The following is a 19,201-nucleotide window of genomic DNA, read 5'->3' as shown; positions in this document are numbered from 1 at the left end:
GTGTAAATTAGTTCTCTAAAAGAAAAATGGGTTTTCGGCCTGTTGAAGTTGTTTGTATGGTAGAGGAAACCCATTCGAAAAGAGATGCTTGACATCTTACATTACTAAAGTGTGCAGGATCATGTGAAAGCTTTTATACAACACTCATGTAATCAATTCGAAAAGTGTAGAAATAAAGAACCCTTATAATCATATAAATCCTTTTCGCTTTACCGCAATTTAAGTTCACAAAAAACTGCAAATTTGATTTCAACAAAAAACCGCGATTTGATTTTTGAGAAACCCGCAAACTGAGTATTGAAAAAGCCGCACTTTGAGTATTTATTTCCCGCAATTTGATGCTGCGTTGTTATCTGCAGGGCAACAGGTCGTCTTGTCGGCATGGGATTTTTTTTTTGGTGCTAAATGTCGCTTGTGGTGTCGACCTGTCAACATGGACAGAGGTGCTCCATTCAACATTGGGACCAGCCACAGTGACTGTCTGAAGTGCATCTTTTTTCAGCATTTGGACATTTGGAACATCTCCATCAGTCAACCTTTCCAACCTGGCACTATTAGCATCATGTCGGATAGTGAAGCACCTCAGGTAGAAAAGAAAAAGGGAGGTCAGCGTGGCAACAAGAAGAACGCTGGCGACAAAAAGAAGCCTGCTCTCTCGAAAAAGAAGGAAAAGACCCTTCAACGAGAAATTGAGCGTCGAAATGCAGTGATGGCAGCCTTCAACAAATACTATGAAGAAGAATGGGGACCTGAACGTTGGCCAGTGCTATTAGAAGCACTCAAGAAGCCTGTGCGCCATTGCATGATGATCAATAAGTACGCCAATGTGGAGGACATCAAAGCCAAGCTCAAAGATGTCCTGCCTGATCTCACCATGCTTGATTTTGTTTCTATACCATGTTACGCATCCAAAACAATGTCTCGATTTCCTCAGCCCAGCAAAGACAGCGCCAATGTCACAGACTACTATATTCTGGATGCTGCTTCTGTGCTTGCTACAGAAGCCTTGGACATCCAACCCGATGAACAGGTGCTGGATATCTGTGCTGCACCTGGCGGTAAGACACTGTCTGTTTTGCAACGATTAGATAAACAGTATGGACGCTTGACATCCAACGAAATTGCTTCAGACCGCAGAAGAAGATTACGACAAGTGATTGAGTCTTATTTACCATCTGATGTGGTGGAGGAGGTCAGCACGGTAGTTGGAAAGGACGGTACTCGTTATTACGGCGAGCCTGAACAGTACGATAAAGTCTTGTTGGATGCGCCTTGCTCTTCAGAGAGACATTTGCTGCACGACGAAAAGGAATTGGAGCTGTGGTCTCCTAAACGTACTCAGGTGAATGCTAAGAGACAGTTATCCATCTTGAAGGCGGCTGTTCATTCAGTCCGTGTAGGCGGTTTGGTGTTGTATGCTACGTGTTCCATCAGTTCGCTGGAGAATGATAAAGTGGTGGAGCGTATGATGAACAAGGGCAAGATTCCTATTGAACCTGTCAAGCTCAAGCTGCCTGTTGGAGAAAAGACAAAGTACGGATGGCTGTGTTTGCCTGATAAAACGACGTGGGGACCATTGTATTTTGCATTGATCAGAAGAACAGGCGTTTCCAAGGAAGGTGGATCTGATGAAGATGATGATGAAGATGATGATATGTAGCTGATACTTTATATAATAATAAATATGGCTTGTTGCACAATACTGGCAGTTTAGTTGTTGCATGCAATAGTAGGCAAGTTGTCAAGTATACTCTCTCTCTCTCTCTCTCTCTCTCTTCCTCTTTTCCCCCCTAAACATGGAACACGCTAATCGTATTCGGCAACGCTTAGTTGACAGGCTGTGTTACATGGCGCATGGCAGGCAGTAGCATGTCTCTATTCCCTGCATTGCCTAGGACTCGTTCTTCGGACATGTACCATCACAGGCGACGGCAAGTTCGTATATACAACAGATATACGCGGTTTATTGATGTTAGTGTATACGCATTGCATTGCATGGTATACAATTCGGGAGATATGGAGGGAAATACAAATGTAAAAGATCAAGATAAAAAGGCTTACGTTTCATCATCATCATCATCATCATCATCTTCCTCGACTCGAGGTGGTGGATATGTCTTGAGTACCTGATTCATTTCATCAGGATACTTTGACGCTAACTGCTGTTTGATTTTTCTCAGCTTGCCAAAGACATTGTTCAAGTCGCCCTTGACTTCTTTCAGCAGCTTTATGTGTAGTTCGAAATGTTTGTGAATGTTGTGATAACGTGCTTGACTGAATTTATTAAACGCCTCTAGTTTTTGTTGCGTGTCTTTGTATACTTGCAAGCTATACCAGTATATTTCTCTGTGAGAACAATGCCACGTAGATAACAAGCAAATACAGACCTTTCATCTTGGCTTTTGATGATTTCCTCGATCTCTTGGTCACTTTTTAATTGTAGCAGCTGGCTGGCAAGATGATTTGGTACAGACATGTTGGAAGCGAAAAGGGAAAGATGCTAGATATCTCTAGCGATACTTATTGGACAAGAAACAGCTTATCTGCTTTGAGAAATATGAGGGGTACAGCGAATAAACACACAAACAAAATTTAACCTAAAAGATTCAGTTATTCTATAACCCACACACACACACACACACACACACTCATTGAAATAGGCCAATTGAAACAAATAGAGAAAAAAAAAAAAAGGCCTTCCTTGTGTATCCTGTTTCATCATTGCTTATTCTCATAATGTCCATTTCATCCAAGTTTATACACCCTACCGCCGAAAACCTCTTTGGAATCAAAGAATGTTATTGATCCCCGGAAAAAAAAAGGCATGTTGAGAAATGTGATGAGCCATATGGCCTTGATGATCCAGCTCATATGAAGCGAGCCATGGTTTGTGTGAGCATCCAGCTTTATATTCACACCTAGTACCACATTAAATTGTAACAATTCGGAATCGATACTTCCGTAACAATGAGCCTGCATGTCAATCAAGACAAAACAGAGGGAAACCAAAAGTTTTGGGGTAAATAACCTGCTTGAGTCGTCGTGAAACTATGATGTACATGGCCATTTAGTGGATTTTATTATATAAAAACTTGCCCCTTTTTTAGCCTTGTTTTTCTTCTTTTCTTCCTCTTTATATTTTTATCCAATATTTTTCACACAATGAATCACCTTGTCTCGTACATTGCAAGTTGGATTGATTTCATACTGTATCTCTACATTCACATTACATCGATAATCAACGCAGTGATAGTAGTGGCCAACAAAAAGGACCCTCATCAGCAATCCAGCGCTCCAGCAGCAAAGGACGTTGCATTAAGGAACCGACGTCGAAACCATCGTCCAATGCAGCCACCATCACAACGAAACCAACGCTCGTCAAAAAGACCTGTTCTCGATAAAATACCCAATGAAATCCTCATCATGATGTTTGAATCGATGAATGCGGCTGATTTATTCCACTGTTCAACAGTATCCAAGCATTGGAATGACCTCGTCATCCCAATTCTATGGCGCTCACCCGTACCCAACAAGCCCATTCTCAGTTGTTTGCCTTCATTTGCCGTGATGGACAGGAAACACCGCATCAAGCATTCGCACCAGGAATCGCATTTATCCCCTGGATTTCCTATACATATACCACGCTATGGACATGCAGTCAAGTCTCTTGATTTGTCTCAAATTGCATCCCATGTCACCGACTGCACTATTCGACACATTATTCGCTCCTGTCCTCAGCTCACCAGTCTGAATCTCTCGCATTGCCGTCTCATCACCAACGACGGTCTGTATTATCTGGGCCGTGCCACACGCATTGCCAACCAGCTTCAGGTTTTGAGCCTGCAAAATTGCCGACAAATCACCGATGTTGGATTGGGCCATCTCACAGCCCAGTGTCATGGCTTGCAAACGCTTCATTTGGGTGCTTGTCCTCGTATTACGAATGATGGCATTATCAGCCTTGTGACAGCTTCCGGAAACACTATCCGACGTCTTCGTCTTAGTGATTGCAGCCACATGACAGGATCCACACTCCACGCGATAGCTCGTTTATGTGGCCCCAGACTAGAATGGTTAGATATCGCACGTACCAAATCCATCAGACACACGCATTTGGAAGACCTGGTGCAGCATTGCCCCAACTTGCGTCGACTCAATGTATCAATGAAGAAGCCCAAGCCCCTGTCCGAGTTGCGTGATCAATTGAACCGAACAAGAGAGCGCCTGTTCCATTTGCATGAAGACATGACTCAGGCAGTGGAGGAGGAAGAGGAGCAGGAGCAGGAAGAAGATGCTGTCAATCCATTAAACGAGCTCATTGACCTTTTGAATCGATTTAACATCCAAGCCAATTTGACCAGCGGATCAGCGCAACATCGACAGCTCTTACTCGACCAGCAACAAGTGCGAGATCCAGTCTGCTTTGCAACAGTGGAAACCATTACAGTGCATCTCAAGAAATTGGAGCACTTGAACCTCTCTCACTGGCATTGTTTAAATGACAAGGCAGTGCATATGATTTCAGTCCATGCTCATTGTTTGAATTACCTCAACTTGGTTGGATGTGATGGTGTCACAAAGAAAGGACTCAAGTACCTCTCGGACCTCTGTGAAAGAAAATCAACTTGCATTACCTTGACTGATCTGATGATCTCCCCAGCAACTTGTTATTCATATGAAAGCGACTCATCTTCATCTTCCTCTTGCTTGTCATCCGAGGAGAGTCGCACCAAATGGACATCTACAAAGAAGAACAAATTGCAGTATTCCAGATCCATTTGAATGGTGAGGGCTTAGTTTGACACACACACAGACACACACACATCCGCTATTGTACTATTATATCAGCCCATTTGTATATATGTTCCTATTACTTACGGTATAACAGTGATCATTTGCTGTTTATTATTATTTGCTTTTCTCTAATTTAGTTATCCGCCCCCCTATCCTTATTGTTTATTCGTTTCATATATAATCTACACCTTTTGCCAAAATGATGTCGCACTAAAAAAAATTCAAGTTGTCGCACAAGAGTGTCGTATCTTTTAAAATAAATAGTATCGCATTTATAGTAAATCTTCTTGTCAACAAAACACAATTAAAATGAGTTATACATTTTATTTCGAAGATGGTGCAGGAAACATTGTAAATGAAAATGGGGAAGAGCCAATGGACATTACTGAAGATGAAACCCCCTTTAAGCTGGAAAGAATTAACCTCGTATACGGAGTATTTGAACGCCAGGGCAAAGTTTTTGGATGCTGAAATATTACAAGAGTATTAGTAAAAAAAAAAAAAAAAAAAAAAAAAAAAAAAAAAAGATAGAAAATGCGGAAAAAAAAAGATCTCTGATGGTGAAGTGAGTGCAAAAGCCAAAGGCAATCGAGTCAGCAATGAAATTAAGGTGCGTGCTGTACACTTGGTCGACGTACATCCTAAAAACAGCGCAAGAGCTGTTGCTTTAGATTTAAAACTAGAGCCAAGAACTGTGCAAAGATGGTATAAGATATGGAAAGAAGACCCGGATTCACTTTTCAAGATCATTGGTCGACCAAAGATTAGTGAACCAGAAGGAGAACTAGCCAAGGCAACAAAAAAAAAAAAAAAAGTAGTGGCTGATTTTTACTTCAAACAGCCTACTTCTACAATAGATCAATTGATGGAACAGCTGAACACTAGTTTCGATGACTTGGCGATCTCTAAAAGAACATTATATCGTTATATGGCTGATCTATGGCTTTTTTCTTTGAAGAGGATTCAAATGGAACCAGAAGAGAGAAACTCATCTGAAAAAATTCAGCAAAGAAAAGAATGGGTGATTGCCGTGCAAGTTATGGGTGTGGATTACATGACCAATTGCGTTTTTATTGACGAAGCTGGATTCAATGCTAATTTGAGAAGAACCCAAATTGAATTCACAAAACCGCAATTTGATTTTTGAAAAACCCGCGAAAAAGCCGCACTTTGTGCGACAACTTAAATTTTTTTTAGTGCGACATCATTGTGGCAAAAGGTGTATATATCAATTTACTAGTTTAAATTATGTATAACGACAACATTTCTTGCACAAGTGTCTGGCCCAATGAAATAGCTACAAATATTTGCGATACTATTCCTCAATGAAAACAAAAGGGTCATGCAAGTTTGAGGCGAGTTGCAGAAATAAGAGATATAACACTACCGTCGATCTAGGTCCCTGTTGGGCTGATTTGTGCTAACATGTATGACTTATACACTGTAATGCCGTATGCTTATAAAGTGCTATTACGAAGAGATTTACAAGATGTCTGTACATAAATGGCTTTGAAGGCCAATTGTAAAAATAACGTTTTCAAACTCTCAATTTTGGAGCTGCCAGGATTTTCTGAAGGCTGATCTCGCACTATAGCTGTTGATTGATTGATTCAGGAGCCAAATTTGCGTATCCTAGACTTGACGAGTTTGAACCCTGTACACTTAACTGCAAGAAGATCAAGTGGCCAACGTATTGGAATCAAATTATGGCATCTTTATAAATAAACTTCAAATAGGTTAATCATCTCCAACTCAGATATTACAGCTTACAGATCAAGAGTTGGCTCATCATCATCCCCATCATCATATAATATACTGACTAGAAAATTCCAGCTATCAAAAATGTGATTCATGCCGTGTAAATATAAGCTACACAGCCAAATTGGACGACTTTCCAGCCTTCATATCTAGACATGTAGACCTTTTTGAGCCGCCGGAATGATATCAAACAATTGTACTTGAGTAGTAGTAACTTTCTGACTCATTTGCTCAACTTTTTGGGACCAACAAAAACATGGCCAAAGATCGACCAAAAACCATGAGGGGTGCCTCATGATTTATTACGAAAAACAAACGATCGCATTTTTCACCTTGAAAATGAAGATTTTTACTATGGCATATATTAATTCAAAATGTTTCTCTCAATCCAAAGCAACCTCTGAAACCACTTTTATGAGGCTTTCATATGCAAAATTTCGACATTTTGGCCTAAAACCTTATTTCATGTTTTCTGTAATTGCTCAGTAAATTTAGTCAAAGCATCCATTTTACTTGGAACCATTGGAAGCGCATTGAAAAGTACTTCAAGAATGTATTAGAAAGCGTAGGGTAATTATCACAGTTTGTATAGTCGAATATCTTAAAATAGTTTAAAGAAGTCGGCAAAAGACAATAACTGTCCAATCTTTAGCAGAAAAAATATACTGAGTTTGAAATTATTTTGGTGATGGCATTGCTGCTGGCAGACCTAAATGCCTGTGATGATGGCAACGGTGATTGTGATACTGATTAAATAGGGTTCATGAAATTTGGAATGTTTTTGGCGAGAGCCCCCAGGGCGACGCCGTCATCGAGCGTAGCGAGATTGGTTCGCTAGTAAAGAACGCACTGTAAGTGTGCATTTCTAATATTGGTAAATGCCTATATTCTATCTGGTCATTTGTTAATCAAGATACACACAGGGTATTGACTGCTGCTGAGCAATGGCATCATAGATTCATAAGAAATGGCGGTTTTTGTATCCAGGATGCATTTGAATAATCGATGGCTTCATCATGCAAAAGCTTCATTCTCAGAGAAAATGCAAGGTAAGGTTTTTTTTTTGCATTAATGGCCTATTGGATTGTTTCAAATCATCAAAGGGATTGACCTGGCGTCTTTGCCTGAACATCCATAATGGAAAGCGGCACCCTGCGTGTCCGTTGCCGTGCTGATATTTACTTTATTTGGTTGATTCAGCGGCGTTGTAAATGCCCGTTGCCGTGCGTCCATGTGGATCAGCAGGGTTTGAGTCATCGCTCCGTCTACTTGAACGGGTCGAAGCGTACAAACAATCCCGAGAAATTTCGAAGCAGCATTATAAAAGTAAAATGGAACCCTCCCACTTTTCATTCTGCATTTATTTTATTACTATTACCTATTAAATCAACATGTCAACCAAAGTAGACATTCTCGTCAGTGGAGCAGGTCCTACTGGGCTCTTCTTTGCTTATCAAATGGCTCAAAGGGGCCACTCAGTTTTTATCGTCGATCCCAAACCAGGACCTACGGATCAAAGCCGTGCCATCTTGATCACTTCAAGAACAATGGAGATTTTGGAGAGTAAAGGGTTAGCTGCTGATATTCTTCGTGAAGCGTTTGTATTCTGTGGTGTGCGTGTGTTTAGAAATGGCTCTATAGTAAGTATACAACGATACTTGAATGATTTAGCGTATTCATGCTGATTCATAGGTGGCTCACATTGAAGCTTGTGGAGACACGCCATTCCCTCATGCCACTGCTCTCATGCAAGGAAAAACAGAGCAGGTTCTGGCCAACAGATTAGCAGAGGACACAGATTGTAAAGTGCATTGGGGAACTGAACTCGTGTCATACACTCAAGATGAACATGGAGTGAAGTCGGTTGTTCGAGACATTAACACCAAACAAGAGCAAGTAGTTGAATCTACTTATATTGTGGGTGCAGACGGAAGCCATTCACGAGTCAGAAAGGGAAATCCTGAGTGGACTTATGATGGTGTTGCTATTCAAACCAAATTTATCTTGGCTGACTTGACACTTCATGGTGCAGATGGTGCAGACATCAAGCATCTCATGGATAGAATGAATGTGTTCATGACAGGCACAAGTAATGTATAGACACTGTAGATGGGTGATGAGCTAGTAGGATCTAATGTTTGAAATGTAGGTGTGATGGGTATGATCCGTTTGAAACCGTTTTATCCAATCGATGACGATTCACATGTGTTCCGAGTATTTGGCAACTTGGAAGGCTATCAGATCAGCGAGGTCGACAAGGACAAAATCAGCCATGGCATCGATAAATCATCCGAAGCACCGCCTACATTGGAGTTTATTGAGGAATGGATCAACAAAATCGCAACACCCAACAAGTTTGTAGCAAGCGATCTCATCTGGGGATCGTATTTCAGAATCAACGAAAGAATTGCGAATGGATTTAGAAAGGGAAGAGCCTTTTTAGCTGGAGGTTTGTATCACAGCAATTGCCTCAGAAGTTTGGTTATTGATGCTTGACGTAGATGCCGCACATTGTCATTCACCTGCTGGCGGACAGGGCATGAACTTGGGATTACAAGATGGTAAGTGCGTCCCTTTAAGGGTAGCAGCTGATTATTCATACGGATATAGCTCATAATCTGGCATGGAAGATGTCAGATGTACTCAAAGGCATAGCCTCTGATCCAGAGAAACTGCTTGATTCTTATAATGAAGAGGTATAAAGAGTGCAAACCTGCAATTACCCTTAGCATCTAACCCTTTTTTTTTTCTTGACTTGAATATCATGTAGAGAGAACCCATTGCCAAAGAAACCATTGAGATCACCAGTAAGACTACCAAAGTAGGCGTTGCCGGAAGTTCGCTTTTCGCTTCCATCAGAAATGTAATGCTTTCTGCAGCCCTCCAATTTCCTCAAGTAAAAGAAACGGCATTTCAAAAGCTAATGCAGGTACGTACAATACAATGAATGTTCAGTTCTAGCGATGATCTAAGCCAGTCTTCTTAGTTGTTCCTTGTCATTGATACCAACACATCCAGCATCATGACGGAGACCTCCGATAAAGGGTTGATTGAAGCTGGCCACTTCTTGCCAGAAACTGCAATCATGCGAAAGAGCTTCATCATCTCAAGCAAACGACCTCGTCATATTCAGCGCTACAGTCTACGAGAACTGTTGGTCGATAATCAGGAATTCACGGTTATCTTTATCGCATCTTGCTTGGCCAGCACCAAGCCCAACGTTCACTTGATGGAAAAGTTTTGGAAAGATACTCGATCCAAGCCATTGCGTCGACTTGTCATCCAATCCGCACATCACTCCAAAGCCGCAGGCAAATTACCAGACTACATCACTGAGGAAGAAGCATCTACTGCAGAGGATGCATTTTACTCTGAAGAAAACAGCAATTTGCCAAACTCTGTCTCTAATCGTATTGGTCTCCATCCATTATTGACATCCTACTTTGCTGGTCAGCAGCCTGCTAGTGTCGTCCTTTTTGTTCGTCCTGATTTATATGTCTCGCACGCTAAATTGGTAACAAATGAGAGTGAACTGGAGTCTGCCTTGGGATTCCTTTCAAGTTTGTACAAATAACTGGCATCTGGGTAGCCTTGACTACACCCGCTCTATGTATTACCTATATCTGAATGATTGTATTCAGGAAAGAAGTGAATAAAAACTAACAGACAATAGAATTCTACTGTCTAATGAAACCTCTTTTAGGCGTTTGCGACGTCTTTTGGGCAAAATATGCATTACAAACAATGTGGTGATATTGAAAAACGCTCTCCTTTGACAACACTTCTCCCTTGGACTGACTTGAGGGGGTTTTCTCTACCCACTATAAAAGGTGAGTATTTACATACAAACCCTGCCCTACACTGCAGAAATACTCAAGCAATTTGGTGTTGTCCCAGTTGGGAATGGGAAGTGGCTTTCTTTCTCTTGTCAAGCACATGATCTGGTGGACGTGTAAACTCATTAAGCGGTTTTCTTTTCTGTCATAGATGGGATAAGAGAAAGTAAGAAACCATGCTGTTTACACTTGGAGGTCCCAAATGCTGATTTTATCGTTTAAGTCTCATTTATTCTTTGGTTTGATGTCGTCAAGTATTATCTGTAGTATAAGCTTTGTCGTAAGGTAACCGCGCCTCTGCATGGCTGAGGGATTTATAAGGTATGGACTTGGCTGCTCAGCTCAGTCATAGTTGACAGGCTGATATTATCATATATTCGGTTCTTTTTACCGCCTGCAGTTGCCACGTATTAAAGCTTATTGATCCACCCTCTTGTAGGAACACGTTTACATTCTCCAAACTTCATCTCAAACAATCTACAAAATAAGAAAGTTTGGATGACGATAGTATACAAAACTCATCACGTCATCGCAGTTCCTCAATCCTCGGTGTATTGGTTGAGCCAAGTTAATCAAAAAGTTATTAAGCTAGCTATATAAGTTTCAGTCTAAACAGAATAAACTCGTCCAAGAGCAGTTGTCCATCATAAACCATAACAATGACCACGATTTGGTTGCACATTGTACGTAAAGGGTCTGACGAAGAGCGAACGCAACCACAGTCTACCAGCCAATGCGTATCGCCTTTGTACTATGTAGACAATAAAAAGTATAGAAAGAGAATAGCAAAGGCACAAGATGAAATGAAGACATCTACACCTAAAAGCATCAGTATTATCATTCGGTTTCATGATAGATTTACTGTCCCTAAACACTTTCGAAGCCTTAAACAGGAAAGAAATTGAGCTTACAGTCAAGCTGGCTTCATTATACACAAAAGCTTCAAAAGAAAATAGCATGATCATCTATTTTCCATTAGCTTCAAGAGCATTTATTATTGCCTTTATGATTAGAGGGCATTCAGTTTGCCAGCAGTAGGTCAAAATCTAATTAGACTACCTGACCTCGATTGGCCAAATTTTGGTCTTTTCGATTTGGTGGAGCTATTTCACCAGATTCGACTATATAAAATCTAATGATCATTCAATACTCCATTAAGCTTTCTAGGAGTATTTTCTGAGGCGCATCTGATGGTACTACTTTTGATATATTTTTCAAACAAACTTACTGAGCAATGCTTGAAAATATGAAATGAGGTTTATGGCCAGAATATGGAGATTTTATATATGAAGTTCTCACAAATAAAGTTTCAAAGGTTGCTTGGATAGAGAGAAACATTTCGCATTAACACATGCCATAGTAGAAGTCTTCATTTTGGAGGTCAAAAATGCAATCGTTTGATTTTCGATGAAAACCATGAAGGGTACCTCATGCTTTTTGGTCAATTTTTGGCAAATGTTTTTTTTTTGGCCCAGAAAGTTGAGCAAAAGTGTCAGGAAGTTACTACTACTCGAGTACAATAGTTTGGCGTCATTCCGGTAGCTCAAAAAGATCTACGTGTCTAGATATGAAGGCTTGAAAGCTGTCAAATTTGGCTGTATTTTTGCTTTGTCTTTCATTTACACGGCATGAATCACATCTTCAGTAGCTGAAGTTTTCTGGAAGTGGCAGTTCTGCACCCTGTGCAACTTCTAATTCAAATAGGAGGCATATTGGTTTTGATAAAGCTATTTCATGCAAATTTTGATGCGTTTTGTTGCTGGCAAGCTTGATAATAAAGGAAATGAAACCCCGAATTTACTGCTAGAATACTATGGTTTTGCACCTTCGCTTCGCTGCGATCAAGCCCTCATATAGATCAATGCTACCAAATGTTGGATTAGATGCTCAGTTGTCATAGGTTTTGCACCTTTGTTTCGCTACGGTAAATCCCCCAAACCCCTTCCCCATTGTCGGCTTCTCCGGTGGTTTTGTTCACCTTTGTCCAGCTCTCAATTCTTTAGAATTATATTTGAAAGAATGTGGTTGGCTTGTCTATTTTTTAAAAGCATAGTTTTGCAGTATATATATTAGTGATTGAAAAAGCGGGTATAAGTGTAATAATATACAGTCAAAAAGACAGCCCAGGATTGTTCGTGCACCAAATCAGCACAGGTGCCATCAAGAGCCAGTATAGTTTAAATGGATAGATATTTGCGTTTGAATAATTGAGTCGTGAATAAAATCTATCCATTGGAAGACTCCCAACAAACCAATTCAAGTGCAAATTTTATTTCAACACTTGTCAAGTCGGTTTGTGCCATTACATAAGCTCTTCGAATATTCATTCCAACGCTTGTTCGCAGGCACCCGCAATTTCTGTTGATAGATTGTCATAATGCAATAATTTCTGGAGCTTAACCCCACATTTTGCTATTGCTCAGAAGAGGTCCAATAAGTTGAGATCAGAAAAGTAAATACTTTCTAGAAATGAGCGAAACTATCCAGCAACATTGTATGTCAGTTTGACACATCAATCAGGAGAAAGTGTTACACAACATCTTTGCTTTGCTCTGTTTTGGCTTTGCTCTCATTTGATTTGCAAGAGCCTCATGCCCTTTCATGGATAGCAAGGTCTGTTCTTGGATCAAGTCTCTCTGCTGCTGTTACAAAAAGGAAATCAAGGAGTTTCGTCGAACGATTTACAAGTAGCATAGCATTCACAAGACACTTTCTTTTTGCAGAATTAAGTTAAATTTGATATTTAAAGTTCATTGTTATTGTTCAACATCATCATCGTTATCACCCTTAGAGCCATTTTTACAAGAGAAAATGTCTTGGCTACGTCTTTATTTGCGCTATGGTCATTACAGGAAAGAATTGATGTGAATAGTAAATACAAACATTTTTCGATGGTCAATTTCTATTCATACGTTTGATTCAAAGGAACAACTACAAGTCTGCTGATCAAGTCTGAAACTATCTGGTTGGGACAAGATGCAGCACATTTACGCACACACACACATACACACGCAAGAGCACATTTCTTTCATTAATTGAGATAGAGTCATTTGCTTTTAACTGGTATACTACAATTCCAACTAATCTAGCACTAGTGGCAAGACGTACATTAGAGTATGTGAATTCGACGATAGAAACCCCCTTTATACGATAAACTTATATATATATATATATACTCACACACGTGGACAACGTATGCCTGAATGGGGTTGTCTGCAGCGCCACTATACTTATCTATATGCCTAGCCTAATACTTTGGCCTAGATCGCTAAAGCATAGTAGACATATATAGATATATATATCTAGATAAACAAGAGCTATTCTTCTCTTTCTTTTCCTTCTCTCTTTCTTAGTTTCTTGCACTTGATATCATGTTGAGACGCAAATCGTCTACGATAAGCAATAGCTCCAATAAAAATGATACGCATTTGGCAAACAATCATTCCTTTGCTACTTCAACATTGAACAAGGCCAATGGTAAGGCAATGATTGATGCATTGAAAGAGAGCAGAAGAGTAAATTATTCAAATTCACATTTTACTATGAGAGAAACTAACAGTTGCAAAAATAGCGTGCCTTTGGCGGTTTGCTTGGCAATAAGAGAGCCTCGCTGGGCAACCTGAGAAAGTCCAAATCATCGACTACAGCAGATAATCGTCAATCATCAACCCGCCAAGCAGAAATGCTAACTACCATGGATTTATCCATGAAGAGACGATCCACAGGCTGCTTGAGAAGAGACTCAGTATATTCCAGCAAGAGCACAAAATCCACATATTTCTCCAATACAAAGGTTTGTTTTGTTGTTGTTTTGTTGTTGTTTTGTTGTTTTACTCACCCCTCTTTGGTTCCCCTTGCTCTCTCTCTCTCTCTCTCCCCCAACTAAATCACCCCTTAAATAAATCCCAGGTTTGGAGATCGCCAGGATATTATGAAATACCCAATGTTTTTGGAAGTGATTGTTTCCTGAAACCGGAACCTCTCATTGAAAAGACATACACCTTACGTACAGTCAATTTGCAGAAACACATATCCAAACATCCTTGGCGTCCAGCAGGCAATTACACAGAGATACCTCAACTACCGCCACTTGTAAGAACAGCAAACGAATTCGAAAGAAAGATAAGAAAAGCACTACCAAAAGTACCAGTATCTTCGCTGGATCCGCGTAATAAATACGACAGCTTCAAAGAAATAGGCACAGGGTTAGCAAGCACTAAACACAAAAACAAGAAAATGACATGAATCTAATATGTATCATCACAATAAAACCACTCTTGTTTCTATAGTGTAAATGGTTCAGTCGTTAGAGCACAGCATCGATACAAGAAAAACGTCTATTTGGCCATCAAGCGGTGTCATTTGGATCCTGACCGTGAATACAAGGCATCCATCATCCGTGAATTGCGCATCATGGCTACGGGTCACACAAATCTCATCCGACTACGAGAAGTTTCATTGTGGAAGCAAGATGTTTGGATGGCCATGGACTTGCAGCGCTGCTCTGTGTTTGCTGTACTCTGTCAACGTGGTATTCCAGAGCAATACGCTGTTCACATTACATGTGAGACGTTGAGGGGCCTTGCGTATTTGCATTCAAGACAATTCATTCATCGCGACATCAAGTGCGAAAACTTGCTTTTAGGGTGGAATGGCGAAGTCAAGCTAGGTATGCTATCATGGTTGAATGTATGTTCCAGGCTACTAACGCCAATGCAGCTGATTTTGGTCTTGCAACAAGAACAAGCCGTCGTAACCGTGAGAGATTAGGTACAAGCAAATGGATGGCGCCTGAAGTCATTCGTGAACAGCCGTATGATGAAAAGATTGATATGTGGTCCTTGGGTATTACACTCATTGAGATGATGGATCGTGTTCCGCCTCATTACCTCTTGAAAGATGAAACCGAACTGTTTACTGCTATTTTGAGTGAACCCAGCCCCACCTTCACCTACAGCTATCCCACCATGTACATGAGAGGCCTTGTTGCTTGGCTATTAGATGAAGCGCCCTCTACAAGACCACATGCTGTCGATGTTTTACAGGTGAGTTCAGGCACGGTCTTGATTTAATACATGTTTTAACTTTGTTTGCTGAAATAGGAAATTGATGTTCACATCCAAAGCAGATTATTGCAATGTGCTACTTCAAATGATTTAGCTAGATTTGTTAATCATGTTTTATCTCCAAAAGCTTCTTCTTCTTCTTCTTCTTCTTGAGTGCAATAAAAAGGGCTAATGTATATTAATATAATCTGTAATCTATGCAGCAGTTGCATTACAGGATGAAAAAAAAAAGTAACATGGTCATGCTTTGATGGCTGATAACTCGATGCATGATACATCTTTACGAGGCGCCATACAATAAACAACCTTGAGGTGCCTCAATAAACAGGAATGCTTAATGTTTGGAGTTAAAAGATGAGATGAATTAATGCTTGAGTGATACAGAATTGAAGTGATACTTTAATGCTCTGGTTTTACGCCAACATGTGTGCCTTATTGAGATGATGTATAGCGTTTATTCTGTTTTTGGTGATTGATTGATTATTTTTCATATCAAAGAACTGCGCTATGCGGCAAGGATGATTAAGGAAGTTTTGTCTCATTTGCTATATCACTAGATGGAAAAAACGAATGTTTGCTACGCACTAGCTCTTTGTTCAGACACGACGCTACCATGTCTTTATAGTATTCAATGACTCCAGCCCCTTAAAGTGAGATTTTCGAGATTCGCGCGTACATCTGGCCTGCATTGCCCTATCTAATGTCTCTACTATGACGGAATTCAACCAAATACTGATCAATTGATGAGCAGTATGTAAAAATTCTTAAACTGGATTTGTGTGTACTTGATCCTTCTGCAGTAAGGTTTAAATGATCGATGAAATGACAATTGGTTTAGACTAATACGTTGTTGCTAACCTATCTTGCATGATTGTACCAGTAAAAATCTAATACTAACACTAGCAACAAGTTATCGTTTTTCACCATTATGATGCACTTCACTACCAGAGAACCAACCATAGATTATTGATTTTGCGCGTAGCAGAGCATGTGCTTTTGGAATGGAAGGCGATCAAGTCGTTCTGTGTCAGAAAGACGATTTCATTAATTTATTACAGCGGGTGAGCATTCTCGATCTTTCAATCAGCACCTGATAATGATATAAAAGCTGGAGTTACCATATTTTTCTCTTTTGCCCTTTTGTCGTCAAATTCATTGCAGTAGAAGTCGACATACGGACAGTTAGCATACTTGCATTGTCTCTAAAATGTTTGCGACATTTGGACGTCTTTTTAAGCAGTGTTTCCTCGCCCTATAAAACGCTCTGGATGACCAGAGTAGTATCGAGCAATGACTCTTATCTAGTAGCTACTCTCTGCCATCTTTGCTCAGCTTTTATATGATGCAGAAATGTTGATCAAGATAGCAGATGGCATTTTTTTTTTTTTTTTTTTTTTTTTTTTTTTTTTTTGCTAATAAATCAAGCATGTTGTCTTTCAGATATTACAGAACAAGTTGCACACTATTCACTGAACACATGTTTTAACTCGAGTAAATTCAATGACCTGAAATTATCACAAAGTCGCGCACCATGGCATAGTGCAGATACCAAATGCAATGGTAATAACTGGATCTCAAATCAGCTAATTGGATTTACAACCTTGCCATCCAATGACAAATAGCTCCATTTAGCTACTACTAATAATCAAGCAACTAGAAAAAAGCATCAGATCAGTCATCTACAGCCATCCTAATTTACATGTGATTCATAAGCCTTCAAATCAAAAAGAAACTGGGGCTTGACCAAAATCACATATGGTGTTTAGCTGAACACAACAAAGCCACTTTTGGAACCAAATTAGTCTTTCAATGATAATAACAAAGCTCTTGATTTTGCACAAAGCAAAACTGTGTGTGGAGAAGGAATTTGGATTTATTTTTTCCACTAAATTTCTTCTATTTTCTTTCTCTTTCTCTTCTTCCTCTTTTTCACTCTACAACAACATCACATGTTATCTGACGACGAGTACGACTATCTATTCAAATTAGTTCTTATTGGAGATTCTGGCGTAGGCAAATCAAACTTGCTTTCGAGGTTCACTGTAAGTTATACTCGCTTCAAAGTACAATCGAATCAGTTTCTAAAGCAACGTAAGACAGACAAATGAGTTCAATCTCGAATCAAAGAGTACTATTGGCGTAGAGTTTGCTACAAAGAACATTGAAATTGGTGGGTAGACTGCTGTGCATCTCTCGGGCACTATAAATGTTAACATCCATTACAGAAAAACGTTCTATCAAGGCACAAATTTGGGATACCAGTGGACAAGAGCGTTACAGAGCCATTACCGGAGCGTGAGTTACTTGAAAGCATAGCATGGACAGGCAACTAAACAAGTTATTAGTTATTATCGTGGTGCTGTCGGCGCACTTGTTGTATATGGTAATACCTTGTAGGCAAAATGAGAATGATACCAAAGCTTACCATTATGTTATAGATATCACTCGTCGAAATTCATTCCAAAACGTATCACATTGGCTTAAAGAGCTTAGGGACCATGCTGACTCCAACATTGTCATCATGTTGGTGGGTAACAAGGTTGATTTAAGTGAAACTAGTCGTGCAGTAACCACTGAAGAAGGTGGTGCTTTGGCTGAGAAGGATGGATTTTTGTTTATGGAGACATCTGCACTTGATGCTACCAATGTAGATAACGCATTTGAAAAGGTGTTTGCCACTATCTTTGAAAACTTGCCCAAGCCTTCACAAAATACCGCAGATGAGAAGTCAGCTTCAGGCCCTACCAACGGTGAACGTGTTCAATTAAGACCTCCCAGTGTTCGTAGCATGTCTCGTAACAGTAGTTTGGATGAGAACAGAGAATACCGTAAAAAGGAAAAGGCTGGTGGTGGCTGTTGTTAATCTACTGAATATATACTATTTACATTTACTATTAAACTATTTGAAATATATGTCTCGGTCTCGCATAAAGAGGGATATACATTCTGATTTAAAACTAGGGGCATTTGTTGTAAAAGGAATCGAGCATGCGCCCTATACTGTCGTTTGATTATCGCAACGTAGAGCCTTTGTGTACTAAAGAAAGTTAATAGCGTAAAAGATTGATGAGACAAATGGATATAACCTGTTGGTTTAGAGTATTCAAAGTATTATTATTATCGCCTTAAAGGTCACCAAAATAATAGTAAAAAAAAAGTATTCACACAAAGTACGAAACGCAATTCTTAACAGTGTGGCAATTTGATATTTCACATGCGGCTTTTGCGTTCAAGACCGAAGTTTGTAGCGGTTAAAGCTTACAGATTTAAGTTTGTACAAAATAGCAACCGTAAGTAGCCAGACTAAGTTAGTATAATGCTCTCCAACCCGTATTTTCTTTTCTATTACTATCGCATTCATCGTTTATCCTCATGAGAAGGCATTTTGTCAGCTAAAGTTTATTCAAATTCCGACATATTCTTTCTCTCGAAATGGAAGTTCTTGGTTGATTTTCGACTTCTTAAAACTATTTTTTGGAATTCGACTCTATAAGCTGTGATGATCATCCCATGCTTCCTTATGCTTTCTTGGAGTATTTTCCAAGGCGCATCTAATGGTGCCACTTATAAGAGATGTTTTGAATAAATCTATTGAGTAAATTTAGTAAATATGAAATGAGGTTTTTGGCGAATATGTCGAGATTCCTCATGTAAAGGCCTCATAAAAGTAATTTCAAGGGCTGCTCTAGATCAGTATAATCCTTTTGATCTAATATATACCTTAGTAGAAGTCTTCATTTTTGTGGT

At 39.7% G+C, this 19,201-nt stretch overlaps 6 protein-coding genes across 6 annotated transcripts; 5 read left to right on the top strand and 1 right to left on the bottom strand.

Annotated features, from left to right (window-relative positions):
• Nucleotides 1–433: 433 nt before the first annotated feature.
• Nucleotides 434–1,660, top strand: ATC70_012019 (uncharacterized protein; the record flags this gene model as incomplete). The annotated part of the gene is made up of 1 exon (XM_064831202.1): nucleotides 434–1,660. The coding sequence occupies one exon, from the start codon at nucleotides 434–436 to the stop codon at nucleotides 1,658–1,660; it is 1,227 nt and encodes a 408-aa protein (XP_064688070.1).
• A 397-nt stretch (nucleotides 1,661–2,057) lies between these two features.
• ATC70_012018 (Protein kinase domain-containing protein) lies at nucleotides 2,058–2,476 on the bottom strand (the record flags this gene model as incomplete). Its single annotated transcript, XM_064831201.1, has 2 exons — nucleotides 2,058–2,328; nucleotides 2,388–2,476. The coding sequence occupies 2 exons, from the start codon at nucleotides 2,474–2,476 to the stop codon at nucleotides 2,058–2,060; spliced, it is 360 nt and encodes a 119-aa protein (XP_064688069.1).
• Nucleotides 2,477–3,162: 686 nt separating this feature from the next.
• DDI1 (DNA damage-inducible protein 1) lies at nucleotides 3,163–4,782 on the top strand (the record flags this gene model as incomplete). The annotated part of the gene is made up of 1 exon (XM_064831200.1): nucleotides 3,163–4,782. The coding sequence occupies one exon, from the start codon at nucleotides 3,163–3,165 to the stop codon at nucleotides 4,780–4,782; it is 1,620 nt and encodes a 539-aa protein (XP_064688068.1).
• Nucleotides 4,783–7,943: 3,161 nt separating this feature from the next.
• SPT23_3 (SPT3 Dosage dependent suppressor of Ty-induced promoter mutations-like protein) lies at nucleotides 7,944–10,126 on the top strand (the record flags this gene model as incomplete). Its single annotated transcript, XM_064831199.1, has 7 exons — nucleotides 7,944–8,192; nucleotides 8,245–8,641; nucleotides 8,702–9,001; nucleotides 9,054–9,113; nucleotides 9,163–9,248; nucleotides 9,323–9,481; nucleotides 9,539–10,126. The coding sequence occupies 7 exons, from the start codon at nucleotides 7,944–7,946 to the stop codon at nucleotides 10,124–10,126; spliced, it is 1,839 nt and encodes a 612-aa protein (XP_064688067.1).
• Nucleotides 10,127–13,759: 3,633 nt separating this feature from the next.
• Nucleotides 13,760–15,607, top strand: TIF35 (translation initiation factor eIF3 subunit g; the record flags this gene model as incomplete). Its single annotated transcript, XM_064831198.1, has 6 exons — nucleotides 13,760–13,903; nucleotides 13,960–14,181; nucleotides 14,298–14,593; nucleotides 14,678–15,057; nucleotides 15,108–15,433; nucleotides 15,491–15,607. The coding sequence occupies 6 exons, from the start codon at nucleotides 13,760–13,762 to the stop codon at nucleotides 15,605–15,607; spliced, it is 1,485 nt and encodes a 494-aa protein (XP_064688066.1).
• Nucleotides 15,608–17,403: 1,796 nt separating this feature from the next.
• Nucleotides 17,404–18,317, top strand: ATC70_012014 (uncharacterized protein; the record flags this gene model as incomplete). The annotated part of the gene is made up of 5 exons (XM_064831197.1): nucleotides 17,404–17,496; nucleotides 17,555–17,624; nucleotides 17,680–17,749; nucleotides 17,800–17,837; nucleotides 17,893–18,317. The coding sequence occupies 5 exons, from the start codon at nucleotides 17,404–17,406 to the stop codon at nucleotides 18,315–18,317; spliced, it is 696 nt and encodes a 231-aa protein (XP_064688065.1).
• Nucleotides 18,318–19,201: the final 884 nt, after the last annotated feature.

This window comes from Mucor velutinosus (assembly GCF_035048745.1).
Source record: "Mucor velutinosus strain NIH1002 chromosome Unknown tig00001567, whole genome shotgun sequence".
Lineage (NCBI taxonomy): Eukaryota > Fungi > Mucoromycota > Mucoromycetes > Mucorales > Mucoraceae > Mucor > Mucor velutinosus.
Note: the sequence above shows the minus strand (reverse complement) of the source record. Positions and strands in the feature narration are given on the sequence as shown.